The sequence below is a fragment of the Notamacropus eugenii genome, chromosome 2 (genome assembly GCF_028372415.1).
Source record: "Notamacropus eugenii isolate mMacEug1 chromosome 2, mMacEug1.pri_v2, whole genome shotgun sequence".
Lineage (NCBI taxonomy): Eukaryota > Metazoa > Chordata > Mammalia > Diprotodontia > Macropodidae > Notamacropus > Notamacropus eugenii.
Genome location: NC_092873.1, coordinates 25,310,124 through 25,328,993, shown reverse-complemented (window position 1 = coordinate 25,328,993; position 18,870 = coordinate 25,310,124). Strand labels below are relative to the sequence as shown.

The window sequence follows — 18,870 nt, the reverse complement described above, 5'->3', positions numbered from 1 at the left end:
GAAAGATTACCCCCCCCCCCCCTTATGTGAGGGGAATGCAGGCAGAGAGCAGGACTCAGGGGATGGTCCCTGGCCCCCCTGCTTCCCACTGTTCCCCCTGCTGTCCTCATACATATAGAGGCACCCTCAGAGGTTCAGCTGAATGAGGAACCCAGGAATGAGAGGCTGAGGTGGCGGAAGGGAGGAGGGCTTCCCAGGGGCAGGGCAAGAATGATCCTTCAGGAAGCCCAAGGACCCCAGGGCTGGAGCGGGGATACCTATGGGTATCTGGCCTTGAGGTGGCCCAAGCCATAGTCTGGTCTTTGCTGCCACCTAGTGGCCATTCTGGGGAGTGGCATATTGAGATGTAGTGTGCCAGTCTAATGGGAGCGTCCTAGAAATGGCACCCATGGTTCTCTATGGACAGACAAGGGGTAGGGAAGGGCACAGAGGCTGGAGAGAAGCAGCAAAGGAATGGTCTTTGTTTGGCCGAGTAATCTTGGACAGCGTTGGTGCTGTTGGCCACTCGATACAATGGACTTTTCTCCGCCCTCAATCTTGACCTTGGCCTCTCTGCAGCCTTTGGTGCGGCCGTCACTCTCTGCCATGATATCCCCTTTCCTCTGTGCTCTGGGAAGCCTTTTCTCCAGTCAGAATCCACATTAAACTCACCTTGAGGGCTGACCTTCCCACCTGGTCCCCTTCCCCCTCTTCTCATGCAGGGACTTGGAATGAGACACTTTGGAATTGAGAGAACTGTGTCCCCCTGTCCACATTATCTAAAGTTGAGGATGAGGAGTTGAGGGTGGGGGAAGGAGTCATAATTTTTCCTCATGGGGCTTTCCTCCACCTACATAAAATTGAATCTTCCAACCTTTGGAGTTGGTCTCCAAAGGAACAAACATTCAGCCCCTGCCATCCCATCATCCGATGAAGGAGGGAGCCCGTGTGGACTGAGAGGGCCAGTCCACCCCCTGACCCAGTGCAGGTGCACCTATGCCCATACATGCCTACTTCTGGGGCCACAGCTTGGCAGCAGTGTGCCAGCCCTCATGCTCAGCTGTCAGAACTTTCCTGGACCCGCACAAGGGGTCTCTACTGGGGAGGACCGCCAATTCGGGCTGAACTGAGGGGCACCTGACAGGGCAGGGGAGAAGCAGGGGCCAGTGGGCCTGGTGATGTGGAAGCCCCGGCACCCAGAACTGACACGCGCCTGTTCTCGGGTGTTTTCCAGCTTCCTCATTGTTCTGATCTGCCTCGTCTTCAGTGTGCTGTCCACCATTGAGCAGTACGTTGCCTTGGCTACCGGGACCCTCTTCTGGATGGTACGTACACATCTATGGGGGCTCTTCATCCCCCCTGAGGACTGGTGGTACCAGGCCCATCTGGCCACATGAATCCTTGGCCACTGCCTCAATGACCTTTGATGGGGCCCTCTCTCTTCCCCTTCACGTGCACTCACATCAGCCCTAAAGGGCAGCACCTCCCTCCTTCCCCCTAGCACCTCCTAGTACTGACTCAGTGACATTCAGCTGGTGAGGATTTCAGCCAAGTCTGTGCAAGCTACCGAGCCTGGTACAGTAGGGAGAGAGGATCAGAATTGCTCCCCATCTCACCTCTAGACCCAACTTCTGGGTATTGGAAGAGCTACCCATGATGCCTAGGCCTGTGGGGAGGAGTACAGAGGAGAACGAGACAGGGCTTCTGCCCCCTGGAACTCGGCCCCCCTGGCATTTCCAAGGAGAGGGTAGAAATACAGAGAGAAAATTGGTGATCCCAGGCAGGGAGTGGGGCAGTGGCCATACATGCCCCTGTCTGAGGCTGGGACAGGGGCTACATCTCCCACAGCTCAGCCTGAGCAGGCCCTTCCTATTCAAGGTTCCTGGTCAAGGTTCATGGACTGAGTGAACAAAGGACACTTTCTAGAACAGGTTTATGCACAAACAAATTCCTTCCTTAAACTCTAGGCTTTGGGGAGAGACCTTGGGTTTTACAAGAGGCTTTGTGGTGTTGCTTGGTTCTTTCCCTCTGATGGCTGGCCAGGTGCCCCCTACTCCTCCCCAGCTTCCTCCTGGCATCGGGTAGAGGCATGGGCAGGGTAATATCCCACTACATCCATCACCACTCTCTGCCTGAATTCTGTCTTGTCTGATGCTAGTGAAGTTATGTTTGGTTGGGGGCAGGATTGGGCTTCTGAGCCCTCCTGTGGAAGGATCAGTGGCTGGAGGCTGCTTCCATTATCCCCTCTGCTCCCATTTCCCTGGAGATTATGCCAGCAGGAGCCCCTGAGAGGTGCTGGAACAGAGTGAAGAGGAGCTTCCTGGAGAAAGCCAGGAATGTCTCCAAGGTGGACTGTGGGGTCTGGGAGGGTATTCACAAGCGAAGACCGTGTGTGGAGGGACCTGATTCTAAAATCAGGAGAAGAATGCTTTTGTTCTGGAGACTCAGAGGGCTTCACCCCTACTAATGAGTGTAGGGGGATACACAGCATGGGCACAGGACCATTGTTACAAAGTCTCTACAAAGAACTACAAAGTTACAGTGTATGTGTGTGCGTGTGTGCATGCATGCGTGCGTGCATGCATGTGTGTGTGTGTGTGTGTGTGTGTGACAGACAGGGAGAGGAAGAGAAGGGAGAGAGAGCGGGGGGTGGGGTGAGGAGATGCAATTCACAAAAGGTCTCGTATAAGGAGGGGTGACCAGAGCCATACTTGAAGGGTGCCTGGAGTTTCAAAAGGTGGAGGTGAGGAGAGAGCATTCCAGTATGAGGTATAGCCTGGTCAAAGGCCCGGAGGTGGGAGATGGAACCTGTGATCCTGTCCTAGACTCTTCATGCCAGTGAAGTGGGTTCCCAGCATTCCTTGTGTGTGGAAGGACAGAGCTCAGTCTGGTGAGAGGGCAGAGTATGTGGTCAGGAGAGGCAGCAGTAGTCCTGGACAAGGGCATCTCACTGGCTTGTGGAATGTCTTCAGTATCAAGCAAAGGATGGGGCAAGATGGAGCTGTTTCCATCAGGCAGGTGTGGGGGGGGCTGAAGTTCCCTCCCCAGGCTAAGGAAGGGCTGCTTTCCTTTGAATGTTTGACTCATCCTTCACCCCTAGGTCCCTTGAAGTCAGATGAAGAATCTTTGTTGGGGTATACTAATGACTCCATAGCAGTAGGTCTCCCCACCAAGGAAGGGGCAGAGGACAAGGAGAAGCACCCTTGGCTGGGAGTGTGGAGAAGTGTATTTGTTCTTGGGTGAACTTCTTGGGTCTCTGGGAGCTTGCACACGTTGACCTTCCTCAGTTTCTCCACTTGTCAAGTGAGGGTTTTGGGACCCCCTCGCCTTGGGAATCTTGGTTTAGATAGAAATTCTTTTCTCATTTTAGAGCTAGCTTTCCCAGCCTTGAGAGCTGAATCTACAGCTTTAACTTTCCCAAGCCGAGGTCACTGGATGAGGCTGTTCCTGGGCAGGTGGGATGTGGGGGGCTCTGAGCCCCCCTCGCTGAGGGCTCAGAGGAAGGAGAGCCCAGCCAAGGCCTGGACCTTCTCAGCATTCTGAGGGACCTGGGGACTGGGGTCTGGATTGCTGCCGTGGCTGGGCTGGGACCCAGATGGGGAATGTGGATTTGTGCAACCTGGATGCTGGGAACACAATATTGAGAGGGTGGAAAAAAGTCCTTCGAAGATGGATTTTCCCAGAGAGACCATATTTTTTCCCTTCTTTTCATAAGCAAGGGTTTTATGGTGCCAGAAAGCTGCAATCTCAGCATGATCTCAGCGATCCAAAGGCAGCATCCAAGGGGATTAAATATTCTGCTGAGTGCGCCTGAAAAAATGATTTTCTTGGAGGAATCTTGTTTCAATGTTGGGCCCGTCCCAGGACCGTTAACGGGCACGTTTTCAGACATGTGTGTCCTCAGGGGCGCCCGCAGCTGCACGGGTGGAAACGTGACTGCTGGTCTTACAGAGGAGATGGGCGCATTGGAAAGAATCTGGGGGGCTCCCCAAAATGCTTTCCTAGGCAGACAGGGGCTTTGGTTGGGTTCAATGTGCTCTTGTGGCTACAGGAGACACTAAGCTGGACTCATGGCTGGGGGGGGGGCTCTAGTTTTCTGCTCTGCCCTGAGATCTGGGTTTGTATTTTAGGGACCCCCAAGACCTTTTAAAATGAGCTCCCATGTGTTTCAGAGCCCTCCAGTGGTGAGTGTGCCTTTGGACCATGAACTTTGGGGTGGGAAAGCCCAATGAGGAGGGGCAAAGGGCTTTCTCTATGTACCACCCAGTGGCTTGGGGGATCCCCACTCTGATGTTGGGGGGTGGGCATCATGAACATATGTTCCATGGGCTGCCAGGGCAGCAGAGGCTCCAGATCTAGGAGGCCCTGGAGGGGAGAAGACTCAGGTAGGAAATGACAGTGGTCTTGTGGTTCTTGAAGGACCCTTACAGGGAAAACTGAGAAGCTTTGTTCTGCTTGGTCTTTGAGGGCAGAATCAGGAACAGCACCCATAGGGAGGGAGACGAGTACAATGTCACTAAGGAGCTTCCTGGCCATTAAACAGATGCCTTGGGAAGGCACCGGTTCCATCTCCCACCTTCTGTGCCTTTGGCTGAGCTGTCCCTCACGCTTAGAGGTCTGCAGGCAAGGACTTGGCCAATAGGCAGCAGATCCTTGCTGAGGCCGGACTCTGTGGCCACCAAACTCCTGCCCAGCTCGAAGGCTCTGGGTTTCTGTGAACCTTGCTTGGCCATTTCAGTGGCCAATGAGGGGCCCTTCTGGAAGGCAAATACCAAACCAAATGCCCACCCTGCCCCCTGAGCATAGCCCTTCTATTAGGGCTTCTGTTAGGAAGAGCTCTTGCACGCATAGGCTTTGAAATACAAGCAGCCAGCAGTCCCTCACTGGCACCAACAACTTTTTAAAAACCTTTTCTTTACAATTTTTTTTAATTTTCGAACTAAGACACATATAAACACACATAACACACCACACACACATACACACCACACACATACATACTACATACATATACACACTACACACAAACACACATACACACACCACACACATACACACATATACATACCACACACCACACAGACACCACACACATACATACCACACACCGCACACACATATACACACCACACACACACCAACACACAAAAAAGGAGCATTTCCATCCACACAACAGAAAACCAAAAGGAGTCTGTGAAACTGGGAGTCTCTTGTTATCCCACTTGTGTGGGGGAAACGTATATAAAAATTCTCCAAGTTCCTTGAAAACTGTCCTGCTTCTCTGGGTTCCTTCCCTTTCCTTCTGGGCATTACAAAAGTGCCACTTTGGAATAAAGTCTTTTGACACCCTGACCAGCATTGCTTCTTGGCCAGGTAGGGGCCTTCCTCTCTTGTGGCAGTGAAGGTTCCCTGAGGTCTGATGGTGGGGGCCGCAGTTTGCATCCCCTAGGCTGGCCACATCCTCCCTCCTGAAGGGATGAACCCAACCATGAACTTCCTGCCTTTCTGAAGTGTTCCCTGGGATGGGGGGTGGGGGGAGGCAGGGGTTCTGCCTCTGCCCGAGGTGGGACTCCAGGCAGGGTCTGCTGGGAGGGGGAGGGAGGCATGGCATCCACCAGGAGTTCAGCAGGGGTCTGGCCCCCTTTTCCCTCATGGGTGTCCTCGGTCCTCTGTAGCTCTCAGGCACAAAGTGGTCAGAGCTCTGGGGCTCCACAGTTAGGGCTGCAGCTCCTGCTCTGGAAAATTCTTTCTTTCTGTTGAAATCCTGGGGATCTTTTGGGACCTAGCTCTAGTGGCAGTTCCCCTAAGATGCCTCCTTGGATCACTTAGCCCCCAAAGGCTCACACCCTCTTCTGAGCTCTAATGGCCCTTCCCCGTGCCCTTCCTGGGCACATTCATCCCATGGGTGAGAGGCTCCCTCCATCCCCCGCTCTTCCTGGCTGGGGTGGGGCTTAGGAAAGCCCCATCTTGGGGATGGTCTGGAAGAGGCATCAGGGCTTCAGTAATGAGACGAGGAGTGGGCAGTTCAGCCTCTGCCGGCCAGTAGAGGAAGGAAGCAGGGCCTCTGAGGGAGGCCCACTGGGATCCCAAGCCTCTTCTCCTCCAGGTGTGCTGGCCATGACTAGGCAGGAAATGTCCTTTTGGAAACCTCAGAGCCCACTGCCCTGCTGGCCTCCTGCTGCCCCAGGGTAGGATGGGCAAGGGCTTTACAGCCAACACCTCCTCTGGTCCTTACAATATCTCTTGTGGAGGTGCTGTCATTAGCTCATTTTACAGGTGAGGAAACTGAGACTTGGAGAGATCACCCAGCTAGGAAGTGTCCAAAACAGGAATTCAGCTCCAGTCTCTCCTGATACCAAGCCTGGAACCTCATCCCCTGCCCCCATCTGCCTGGTGCTGCCCTGTCCCCAAGCTGTTGGGGGCTGAATCCCCTACCCTCTGTGGCTGAGTCCCAGTTCTGAGGAGTGAGGGGTCTCCTTTTGGCCTCGGACGAGTTCTGACTGGCCACCTTCCCATGGGGGAGGGAAGCATTACTAGGGGAGGCCCATCTCTAATCATGTCTGACTCTTCATGACCTCACTTGGGGTGTTCAGAGACATCACTACCAGAGACTGCAAGATCAGCCTCCAATCCCCTCTGCAATATGGCCTGTCCCTCCCCAGCAAGCCAGAGCCACCAGAGCCACTGTGGGCCCACGGCAGCCTGATAAAGCTTGTGCGTCCAGGGAGATAGCCCCCAGCCAGCCCACTCCCCAACATTCTGCTGGACAGAGGCTGCTGCCCCGAGAGCTGGGAGGGAGGCAGGCACAGATTGTGTCAGTCCTGTGGTAAGCTTCTCTGGACCAAAAGTGCATGTACTTTTAGTCCTGGGTTGGAGGTGGGGGACCTTGACTTTCCTGGCCTGAAAAGTGGGAGAAATGTCATCCCATGTGCTCCACAGGATTGAGTCTCTGTACTGAAAGGGGTGAGAAACCCTTCTGTCAGGGCCCAGCAAGGTTGGGGCTAGGGGCTGTGTCTAGGCCCTGGCACTGCCTCAGGCAGGGTCTGTACAGGAGTATGTGTGTAGCAAAAGGGTGGCGGGAGGAAAGAAGTCAGGGAGCGGATATTCGTCTCAATGGGTCTGCCCATGACATGGGATGCTTAGGGGTCCTCAAGGGCAGTGAGGTGGCTCTCTGGTGGCCACTTGGACAGTAATTCATCGGCTCCCACTTTGATTCTGCCTGGCCTGGCCTGGGCTGAAGGTTGTGGCAGGCCAGCTCCTTGCCCGAGGGGGTGTTCAAGATGCCACACTTCCTGTGAGGGACCCCCCCAGTTCTGAGGGCCGACTGGAGGGAGCAAGGAGATATGGCTCCCAGCTTCCCCACTTAGCCTGGAGGGGGCAGCTCTGCTCTTGCTATGTTGTAGTCCAAGGCCCAGGCCCGGTTACAGTGCAGTGAGCTCCTGGGTCCCCTGAACTGGGGCTGACACCTAAGGGAGCATCTGAGGTGGGCAGCTCCCTGTGTCTGATATGTGCTTTCCATGTGCTCTGGCATGAGTCCAGGGGAACCAAAGACTTCCAAAAGGGAGAAAGGGGATGGCTGATTATGTGTCTGCCAAGACTCTTGGCAGCAGAGCCCCCTCCTCACCCAGTGGGCTTCAGGCCTGAGGGCAGGAGAAGGGGCAGGGAGCCTGGGCAGAGCCTGAAGAAACCATTTATCACCTCTTCATTTTTGACTGTGTCCTGTCCTCCTTCCCCACAATGCAATGAGCCATGGCTCCTCTGAAAGAATGAGAAAGAAAGGAAAGAAGCCACTCCAGACCCAGCACTAGTGGGGGTGCCATTCTTTTATATAGCACCAATTGGATGCCAGGTGCAATTGGAGAAGGCAGTGGGAATGCCAGGGCTTTCTGTCTCAACAGGGTCAGCTGGGCTCCATTGTCTTAATGGGAGAATGACAGGTGATCCACCCAGATTGCTTTGGTGGGTGAGTGGACAGGGTGCCAAGGGCCTGGGCAGGGAGCTGCCTGCACAAAGGAGAGTTCAGCCTGCTGCCCCTCTGCAAGGTCTTCCCAGGGGTAATTAATTGGGGAGGAATAGGAAGAGTTTGTTGGAGCTTCATCGGTCCTTGGACTGCCCATTGTGGATGATGGACTCCCAGCACAAGCTGGGGCTGGCCAGCCAGCTGTTACCCCTCGGCCAACATAAAAGCAGAGGTCTCTCAAGAGAGAGGAGCTGTAGGAGCCAGGAGCCATGCTGACGAGAGGACAGACACATGGAGGATGGATGGATGGATGGATGGATGGATGGATGGATGGATGGATGGATGGATGAGTGGATGGGTGGATGGATGGGTTAATGACCTGGAGATAATACAGGCAAAGAGGGGTAGGCTGCTTCTCCACCCTTCCCCTTTTGGATTATCCAGTGGGCTGGCTTCCTCTCCCTGCCTCTCAGAAGAAAGGACACAAGCCTTCCCTGGAAGGCCTCTGGGTGTTGTTCCCCCAGAGTCACTGAGTACCAGGAGGTGAGCCCAGGCAGGGACCAAGGGACTGGATTCTCGGACTTGTCCCACCTTCCCCACCTTCCTCATCCCCTTTGTGTCCCTGTCAAGCTGAATGCCGAGTCCAAAGGTTCCTTAGGTCCCCAGGTACCAAGTTATAAAACTATTGAATATTTAGCAAAAGCCTTGTAGGCAGAGGCTGGCAGGCCAGACAGGAAGCAGGGCAGGTGGAAAGTGCTGACTGCTAATACTCCTGTGGTTTATTCTTTTCTGTTAGCCTAGGGGTAGGGCAGCCAGCTGGCTTCCCTGCCTTACCAGGCAGGAGGGTCAGTCCACACCAGTGCCCATGTGTCCACAGCCATGTCCGCAGGGATCCTTCCCAGAGCTCCCTCTGCCCCTGGATGGTGAAGGGGACAACTGCAGAGCGGAAACTGAGGGCAGGCATGGCTCCATCCTTCCTCTAGCATCCCCTGTACCTGGCACAGGGCTTCTGAGCCTTCCTCCATTCCCTTCTCCTACAGGTTCTAGCCCACTGCTGCTACTCATCAGTCCCTAAAGAGGGGTGGGCAGCTGTCATCTGCCCCTGCCTGCCACTCTGGCCCCAGAGGTGGTTGCGCCTTCTGCTGGCCCTAAGCTTTGCATGACTTAGGCCACCAGCACCAGAAATGGATCCAAGGACCCCCAGGGAGGCCAAGCTGGCAGCTGAACTCCTTTCTGGCATGGCATCGAGGTGCCCCTGACTTGTAGGGGGCTTCTGAGACATGGCCTCTGTCCTCAACCCAGCAGTACACAGGTCCAGTCCTGCATGCTGTGGCCAGTATACACTGTCCTGGGCTCTACGGGGCCCATCTAGCTGGACAATATTTGTAGGATCCTGGGCCTCATTGAGAGTAATCAATGACAATAAGAGGTCTCTGGCCTCTGGAAGAGACCTGTCCTGCTGCCCTCTGCCTTCTCCAGTCCCCTGAAGGAAAGAGGTACCGGGAGGAGTCAGGGCCCCCCCTAGCATGAGCCAAAGAAAGGCTAGGACGGGGGGAGGAGGACAAGGAACCTTCCTGATGGGCTGGGGGGAGGTGTTTCTTGAAGACACCCCATCTTCTCCTTCTCCAGGAAGCCATGATCCCATGATGACTGTGTTTGAGGCAGCCTAGGGGGAATCAGGAAGACCTGATTTCAGACATGATTAGTTATGCGGCTCTGACAAGTCATCCAGTCTTTTCTGACCTCGGTTTTCCTGCCTATAAAATGGGCTAATAAGAGTGCCTACCGCACAGGGTGGTTGTGAGAATCCAGTGAGACACTTTGCAAACCTCAAAGCTTTGGTTAAACGTTATTGGCAATCTGAAAAATGGTTAGTGCAGAACTCTCCTTTGGAGATACAGAAAGGAAAAGTTCCTCTGTTCAGTCCTGAGGGAGGCAGCTCCTTACCTCCTTTGCAAAGGTTTTGGCAAATAAATCCTTTTCGAGGAACTCTGAGCAACTGTCCAACCCTGAATTTGGTCAAACCTCAGTTGAGGGCAAATTCTCAGCAGGCCTGGCCTGCAAAGATGGCCCCGGGGTTCTCCCCAGCTTTGCCAACCATTTGGTGGGGACAGTAAGCCCTCTTTCTAATCCACCCTCCCCAGAACAGTGAGGGGACTACAACCTGGGTGAACCTCCTTCCAGAGCCCTGATGCCTCACCATGAGACCCTCTAAGCTGGGGCCTGAGGGTCTTCTCCTGAAAAATGAGGATGGGGTTTTGGGGCATTCCCTCACATGTCTGCTTATGGGAAAGGGTCTTTTTCACCATGACTTTCCTCTCCCTCTCCTCCTCCCTTCCTCTCTCCCTCTCCCTTTCCCCCTTTCCCTCTCTCTTCCTTACTTTTTCTCTCCCTCTCTTCTCTTCTCCCCTATCTGCCTCTCCCGTCTTCCCTTCACCTCCTCTCTCTTAATCCCCCTGCTTCCCTCTTTCTCCTTCCCTTCTCCCCTTTTCTTTTCTCTCTCCATCTGTCCCCTCTCACTCCCTCTCTTTGTGTCCTCCTCTTTTCTCTTTATCTATCCCCCTCTCTTTACCACTCTTCTTTCTTCTCCTCTTTCTCTCTCTCCCTCTTTCCCTCTTCTCTCCTTCTCCTTTTCCTGTCCACCTATCCCCTCTTTCTCTCTCTCTTTCCCTCTATCTCCATCTTTCCTTCTCTTTTTTTCCTTTTCTCCCTTCTTTTCCTCTTTCTCTCTCTCTCCCCTTCTCTACTTTTCTCTTTTCCCCTTCTCCTCTTTTTCTCTCTCTCTATCTTTCCCTCTTTCTTCTTCAGAGATGGTCCCAGCATGTGCCTTCTCTCCCTTCCCATTCCCCTCCCCAGGCAGAAAGCCTCTGAGTAGTTGGGTCTCTGGGCTGGGAGCTTCTCGAAGCCCCCACAGAAGCCCCCACAAACTAGCCCAAGTTATTCTGGGTTACTCCATAGCTTTCTCTTCTCTGGCCTCAATGAAAGGCGCCCCAGTTCCCATTGAAAGGTGTTATTTTCCACCTTTTGAGGGTTATTTGTTTTTCTCGGCTCACCTGGGCGCTTTCCAAATGTCACACATTCCTCAGGCATGAATAAATGCCCAGCTCCAGTTATAATAATAATAACTTGATGGCCGTATTTATCCAGCACCTTGAGGTTTACAAAGTGGGAACATAAATCTCAAATGGTGTTGAGAGTTTTTCTAGGAAGCTGAGCTCCTCCTCGAATCTGGGGCTTGGAAGGGAAGGACCCTGGAGACCTCAAGGCCATCTGGTGCTCGGGTGGGATCTCCCCAAGAGCATCCCCCTCTCTGCTCCGAGTTCTCCGGAGGAAGGGAGACCCCAGGCCCTCAGCCCCCACTCCCGCCCCATTTACTGGCCCTTCTCATGGTTAGGAAGTGTGTCCTTCCACAGGTCTAACATCTGCTCCCCTGGAACATTTGCTCAATCCCCTCCTCCCAGGAAGCGTTGGCCTTTCTTTGGGGGCCCATTTGTCCCACAGTGGTGGACACATAGTAAGTGCTTACTGGATGCTCCTTGACCAGGGTCTTGGTGCCCTGCCCTGGAGCCATGCTGGGCAACCCTAGTCCATCCCTGCCTCTCTCTGCTAAGGAGTTTCCCGGAGTTATTTCAGATTTTAGCTCCACGAACCCACTGGCCAAAGCTGGGTGCTCAGCCCCATTCTGGGTCTCAGTGGCTGGATCTCCCATGGCGGCAAGTGTGTGCCAGGAAGGCGAGTGGCAGGGGCGTCTGGAGAGTGGCAGGACATTGTCAGACCTCCTGGTTGCTGGTCTGCCTGCAAGGAACAAAGGCGCCTTGTTTGCCCTAATCAGTTTCCACTTTCTGAGCATGGGAGAAATCAATAGTTTGGCATTTGTTTGGTCCAGGGAAGCTGGGGCCCAGACAGATGCTGCTTTATCTCACACAATATCGTGGGGGCTTGGTGCCGGCAGGATTAACGTCTCAGAGCTGAGGGTGGATAGGGGCTGCAGCTTGTCAAGCTTCTCCTTGAACCAGGTCCTCCTCCCTCCTCTGAGATCAGGATGATGGGGGTGGGGGAGCTTAGCTCCAAAATGACTTAATCTCTCTGTCTCCGAGCCTGGGCCCATCGGCATTGAACTCAGACCTCTGGAACCTCCAGCCAGCTTCTCTGGTGTTTCAGGACTCAGAAGGCCTTCCTAGCAGCCCAGGGCTTCTGGCTTCCCTGAAAGCCTTGGTTCTCCTCTCCACCCATTGTTTAGGGGACATGCTTGGGGAGCCCCTTTCTCCTCCACCCTTGGTTTTCCTGAAGCCATGGGGAGAACTGGAGAGCTAGGGTGAAGAAGGATGGAGGGAGAGGGAATCAATCATCTTCTGGCCTGGCCCCACCCTTCCTCTGGTCTGCCCTCTTCCTTTTCTCCCTCATTTCACTGGATCTCATTCTCCTTTTTATCATGAGTGTAAGAATCCCCCTCTTTCCTCCAAGGCTGCATGCCCTGGCACCCAACCTTAGAGGCCACGTGCTCATCTTTGTGCAAAGATCATTACAACTCAAAACTGATGACCGAAGACGAGTCTGTGGTGCTTAAGGTTTGCAAAGGCTGCACCTCTGTCACATCCCTCACCATCCAGCCAGCTCTTATTAGCCATAGATCACCATTTCAGAGAGGAGGAAGCAAACTGCCTAGGGTCACCCAGCTAGTGAGCACCAGTGGTGGAATTTGAACCCACCGTCAGTCTGCTTCTGACTCTATCGAGTGTCTGAAGCAAGGATATCATAGGATTGGGAGGTGGGACAGACCTTTGAAGTCATCCCATTCAACTCCCTCAGACTATAGAGGAGTTGGTCATTTCTTCTGCCTAAGGCTATTTCCCCAGCCATGGAGTGAGGGGAGTGGACCGGCAGAGCCTCAGTGTCATTTCCCAGTCTGCAGCTTATAATGTCATGGTCATCCAGACTCTGCAGGAAGCCTTGGAGTGACAGGGAGCTCACTCTCTCATCCACTCTTGGATGGCTCTAGGTAGCAAGGCTCCTTCCCCCAGAATATAAGCTTCTCAAGGACAGGGTATGTTTCCTTTTGGTCTTTCATTATCCAGTGCTCTGAAGCCCAGCAGAAAGTAGAGTTCTATAGAGTCTAATTGGACTATCTTCTCAGATGCGGATTTAGAGGTAGAATGGACCTCATCAGCCACATTTTACACATGGAGAGGTTATATCACTTGCCCAAGGTCTGTGACTGGGACAGGACTTGAACCCAGCTCTACTGACCCCAAAGTCACTGAGCACACTTTCTTCTCTACACTCTGCCTTTAAAATGGGTCACACCTGGCCTCCCTGCACCCTATCTCTTTAGAAATGAAGGTAACTTTGAGTAACAGGAGCCCCAAGCCTGGGCAGGAAGGAACCTCCCCCACTGGCTCTGCCTTACTCCATACAGCTTGGGCTCAGACTTGCATCCTCACCCCTGGACCCCAATGATCTGAAGGAGACTTTTCCTCCTCCACTTACTTCCCTGTCTGTCTCTGTCCCTCTCCTTCCTCTGTCTCTCTGTCTCTCTGTCTCTGTCTCTCTCTGTCTCTCTGTCTCTCTGTCTCTCTCTGTCTCTCTCTCTCCTTCTCTGTCCTCCAGGCATCTCTCCTCTCTCCTCTACACCCAGCTTCTAGCCTATGCCTGGGTCATCCTCCTCATAAAAGAATAGGTGTCAAAGAGCCAGAAAGCTGTGGGTGTCCTGCCTGCTCAGGCTCTTCAGTGTCTGAGGTGACAAATTCCCATCCCACATTATCCAGCTGGAGCCTCTGCCTGAAGCAGGACCTGGATTATCATCCTGCTTTTCTGAACAAAGGAGGAAGTGCCCGCCGGACCCAGGCAGAGCTGGGCTGAGGCGGAGAGCCTGCCTGCCCCAGCCCGTTGGGCTTCAGGTGGTTTTTCCGTTGGGGAACAGGAATCAGGTCGAATCCTTCCTTGACCTCTTGGATGACTAGAGTAGACTGTGGCCGTGGAGAGATATCTTAGGAATGGCAACCCAGGGAATGGAATGGGTCTTGGGTTTGGAATCTGAGAGCTTGTATGCGAATCCCCATCTTTCTCCTTAGGAGCTGAATCACACCGGGCAAGGTTGTCGCTGCCTCTGGGCCTTAGTTTTTCCATTTCCTAGGGTCAAGGACCTCTAAGTGCATTCATTTTTGATGTCTAGAACCTATGGCTGAGTTTTCTGGGAGCCTTGAGCTACTATCACCCGCTACTCATGTGGAATTTTCCCTCTGGACAGAATTTAAGGGAGAAGGTCTTTCAATGACTCTGAAACTGAGACTAATCCACAACCCCTTCCATAGGGTAGGCAGAGGTTGGATCTCACCATTCAGGAGGGGTCGGGGTGGGCAGGGTGTGGATGATGACCCCTTCTCACCATTCAGAAAGGGTCGGGGGTGGGCAGGGTGTGGATGGTAACCCCCTCACTGTTCAGGAAGGGTCCAGGGATGGAAAGGAGTGGGCAGGGGCTGGGGAGGAGGGGTGGGCTGTGTGTGTGTGCACATATGCACGTGTGCTGGGGTGGGGGGGGCGCTGGGGTAGAGAGGAATGCTGGAAAGTTCCACCCCCGGCCTCAGGGCCAGGCGGCCCCCTGAGCTCCTGTGAAGTGTTCACTTTGTCATGTTATTTCAATCTGTGTGTGTCTGGGCTGGGGCGGAAGGGGGGTGGGGGGGTCTGGCTGTTCCCGAAGCCCGTCCTGGATGCCAGAGGGTCTTTTTTCCTCTTGTCCATCCAGGTAATTTAACCACAGAGTCTTTGATGTATGAAAGACGCCTTCTGCTTGGACGCAGCCGGAGCCGCGGACCCTGTGGGTCGGGCGGGCTGGGCGGCTGCCTCAGGAAGCGCTTTGCGGTCGGGCCTGCAAACATTTGTGTGCAGAGATGACTGGTTAGCTGCTATTTGCGTGCATCGGGCAGACAGACACCCCCCTTTTCCATAGCTCATTTCACTGGCAGCCAATTTGACTCAAGGAGAGGGGGCTCAACTAGGGGGCCCGGAGCTGGGATCACTGAGGGCAACAACAGCATTCTGCAGAGAAGGAAACTGAGACCCACAACCCCATGGGCCCTTGCCCTTGTGATATGTGAGCTGAGCCCAGATTCTGTCCCTAATGCCAAGGGAGGCTGAAGAAGGGTGGCATCCGGGGCTGGTGGTAGAAAGGGACCACTGTGGGCGCCCTCTGTGGTGGTGTCTCCATGCTCTTGGGGTCACAAAGAGCCAGGCATCCAGACATGTAGAAAGCAGCCTGCTTTTCACTTAGAGAGGGCCTTGGGCAGACATGGGCAAGGGAAGAAAGGTCCAAGACAGAGGCCAGCTTTCTCCTCCAGTCAAAAGGAATGACCCTAGCTGGGTCAGAGGAGTCCATGATAGTCTTTTGGAGGGGCTCCCCTCAGTCTTGGCACACCCCATCCTTGCCAGGCTCTCTTTTCTCCTCTTAGTTGTTTTGGGGAAACTTCTAGATCCTGTCACTCTCACACATGGGTACCTTACCTTCTTGCAGGGAACTTGGCTCTCCACAGAGGTTAGGGGCCAATCTGAGTTCTGCCTTGAGTTAAAGGTCAGAAACAGGACAGCTGACCAGAGCCCAAACTGCCTTGGGTGACCATGATGAGGCAAGACAGTCAAGTGGAACAGGCATTGGATGGGAAAGCTTGAGTCTTGGTCTATTGATCTATGACTGGGTGATGGTAGATGAGCGATGGATGAGCGACTTCCCTGTCTAGAGTCCTGGTTTGTTCATCTCTAAGATGAAAATACCATCTGTGAACTCCCCATTCACCACCATTGGAGGAAAGGCTTTGTAAACACCCCAAACCATAGAATCCATCTGTGCTACACCCCAAGATCTAGTGACAGGCTGTCTACAGGTTTCCATCCAAGTATGCACTATTTTCTGTGCAATGATGATTCTTCCACTTGGAAGAATCCACTTGACCTTCCCTGTGTGGATGGTCAGGAGTGGGGAGAGCTCCCTTCCAGGAGGTTCTGTCCTGGAGAATGCCCTTGGGGCTTGAAGCAACTGGACAAGGTTAGTCACAGGCAGGAACAGTTGGAACACCTCTCTAGACACAGAGAATTCCTTCTCGACTTGCATTCTGGGCAACAGGAAGTGAGCAGGTATCAGGAAAAGTCACAGCTTCTCTACTGACCCCAGTTTCCTGTGCAGGTTGTAAGGCATACAGCACTGAAAAATGTAGTGGGGATGCTTGTCTGGGGTGGCTGTAAATAGAACATGAGTGAGAGAAGAAGTGGGAGTCCAGGGCTCCCTGAGGACTTTGTGATGGGTGGGGACATAGTGGGGATGAGGGCAGGACCCAAGCTGGGGACCAGGGCTACCACTTCTGGGATGAATTTAGGGGAGGATGGGCAGACTCAGAGGGCGACTATCTGTAACAGTAAAGAGAGCTCCTCAGTCAATGAGATCACAGACCAGAAGAGTATCACAAGTTCTCAGACCCCTGATTCAGTTTCCTAGGCTTTAAGAACCTGGTGGCAGGCGACACCCTCTGCCCACAAGCCCTTTCTCTCTCCTTGTTGAGGGCACAGAGGAGGTGCTCAGTAATGAGATGAGGAGGGAGGGGAGGATAAGCCTCTATTGGATCATTCCTTGTAAGCTCCCGGGGAGCTAGGAAATTGCTGTTGGGTGATCCTAACTTTTGAAGGTTTTATAGCTTTTTTGTGACTGCCAGGATGGGGTGAAGTGCCTGAACCCCTGGCACCCCAGAAGACTGGGACATGGAGGACAAAAGTGGGAGAGGGCACTGAAGTCACATGTGGGCCAGGCTCATCACAAAAGCCCTCTAGGCCTCTTAAGACATAGAGCTGGGAACCACACCGAGGGTCACCTTACCCAGAGACTTCCTGCCTCTGGCATCTTCTCCTGACTATCCCAGCAGGCAGTAGGGTGGCCTGCTCATCTGGGCCATGAGTTAGGATTTCCTTCAATTGCTCATTAGCTCAGGGAGGCTGTATTTAGGTGGTTGAACAGGGCTCTGTCTTGAGGCAAATGGGGAGGGCAGGAATATCCAGTGCCCCTGGATGGTGCCCTCCATGGAGGGTGGCAGGCTGCCCGGTTGGAGGGGGATTCAAGCCTTGTATGGGGTGAGGAACATGGGGGAACTCCAAGGGCTTCCCTAAGCCTGCAGGAGGGCCCTTTGCTACAGAGAGGCTTTGTTAGTGAGTCTGTGGTGAGATCTCAGCACCTTGACATCTGCTCCTAGGCCCCCAAAAGCTCTTTGACTGGAAAGTTAGGTTCAGGGTCCCATGTGGCAGGCAGAACCTGTAGTAAGAAGCAGCAGAGTGTCCAGACCTTTGTTGGTTTGGCATTGGAGATTGTTCCCCCCCCCCCTGCCACTCTCCTCATTCCTCCCCAAGGGATCTCTGGTCCTAAGGGCATACTGGAACTATCTGCAGGCAGACCAGAGAGTGAGCCTCCCAGAAGGTCATAGTGAGGAGAGTGTTGGCAGTGTCCTGATTCTTGCTCTGTTGCTGGCTTGGGAGGTGGACTTCCCCTCTCTGGGCCTCAGTTTTTCCATCTGTAAAATGAGGGTGGGGCTCTGGGAGCCTCTCTCTGTGGTAACTGTGTCACATGTGTAAGGGTGAAGCTGAGAACCATCCTTGGATCTCTCCCTTTGGCTCCAATCTTGCCTGGTAGCCTTGGAGACTAGACAGTAACTGTTATCTGGTGTAAGCCTGGCTGCATGGCATCTGGGAATGGCATCCCCATGGAGACCAGGGAGGCAGCATGAGTCTGACCATCAGGTCAGGCCTGGGGAATGGCTGGCCATGAACATCTGCTGGGTGATGCTTTCTCTCCATGGAGATGAGCTGATTCAGCTAGTCACCTTGGACAGAACAGACTGGCCCTAGCAGCTTCTCAAATGGAAGATTACTGTTTTAGGGAGGAAAGCCTGGCCTGTGCCCCTGGACACTTTCTTAGTATGGCCAGCTCAGCTCGTCCCCCTTTTATGTCTGGGCATGCACTGGGGACCTTGGGATTTCGAGGCAGGCTGAAAGAGTGTTTCTTGTGTTCACAATGAATGGCTGGGGCTGGAGGGTTTGTCACTGCTGGGGTATGGGCAGCCTGTGAGGGGTCCTGGCCCTTCCCTTCAGCCTGGGCAGGACTTTACAGAGGGGCCCAAGGCTCTAAAGGACACGCCTGGTTCCAGAGACGATCTCTTTGCCAATGACTCCCAGATCTCTCTATCTAGCCTGCCCCTCTAGTCTTCTGTTGCCCTCTGACCATTGGGCATTCTATCTAGATGGCCAACCAACATGTCAAACTGAACATGCCCTAAATGGAATTCATTGTCATCCCCACTGGGTCCATGGTTGATCAATAGAAGCTGATGGAGTCATAGGCTGTCTTCCAGCCTCCCACTGCACCTTCCTCACTGCTTCTCTGCCCAGCACCCCTCTTTATACTCCCTCTTCTCCATCTCTCCTAATGTCTACTGCTACTCTTCCACCAAATACAATGGATAGAATCAAATGAATTGTGTTAAACAGCATTTTTTAAGCTCCTAGCCACCCTGCTGGACCCTGAAGTGCAGAGTCAAAGATGAGGTCATTTCAAGGGCCCTGGTGCCCTGAATCTTAGCCTAGGACTGTTTCCTCTACCCCTAATTTCCCTGGTGGAGTGATTCCCTTCTCAAAGCCCCCTGAAACCCCAAATCCTAAATCTACTTGTCCCACCGGGACCTGGTTTTTCTTTTTTTTCTTTTTCAGTAGGGAGGGGTGGGGGAGTGAGTGGGGGAAGCCTGAGATGAATGAGGTGCTTGTCCTGCACCTGGAGGGGCGAGGCGGAGGGCTGAGGTGATGGGGCGTGCTCGGAAGGAGCTGTGCCCACCCCACAGTGTCTGCTCTCCCAAACAGCGGTCTCTCTTGTACCTTTATTTGTGTTGGAGACCAGGCCCATGGAAACC

At 53.7% G+C, this 18,870-nt stretch overlaps 1 protein-coding gene across 2 annotated transcripts in view; it reads left to right on the top strand.

Annotated features, from left to right (window-relative positions):
• The window catches only part of KCNQ1 (potassium voltage-gated channel subfamily Q member 1), a 319,334-nt gene that overhangs the window by 73,610 nt on the left and 226,854 nt on the right, over positions 1-18,870 (top strand). Inside the window, exon 2 of one of the 2 annotated variants that reach the window (XM_072639473.1) lies at positions 1,214-1,304. The exons of the other annotated variant lie outside the window; for it this stretch is intronic. Coding sequence (XP_072495574.1) covers positions 1,214-1,304 — 91 coding nt within the window. The remainder of the gene's footprint in view (positions 1-1,213; positions 1,305-18,870) is intronic. 2 annotated transcript variants of the gene reach the window in all.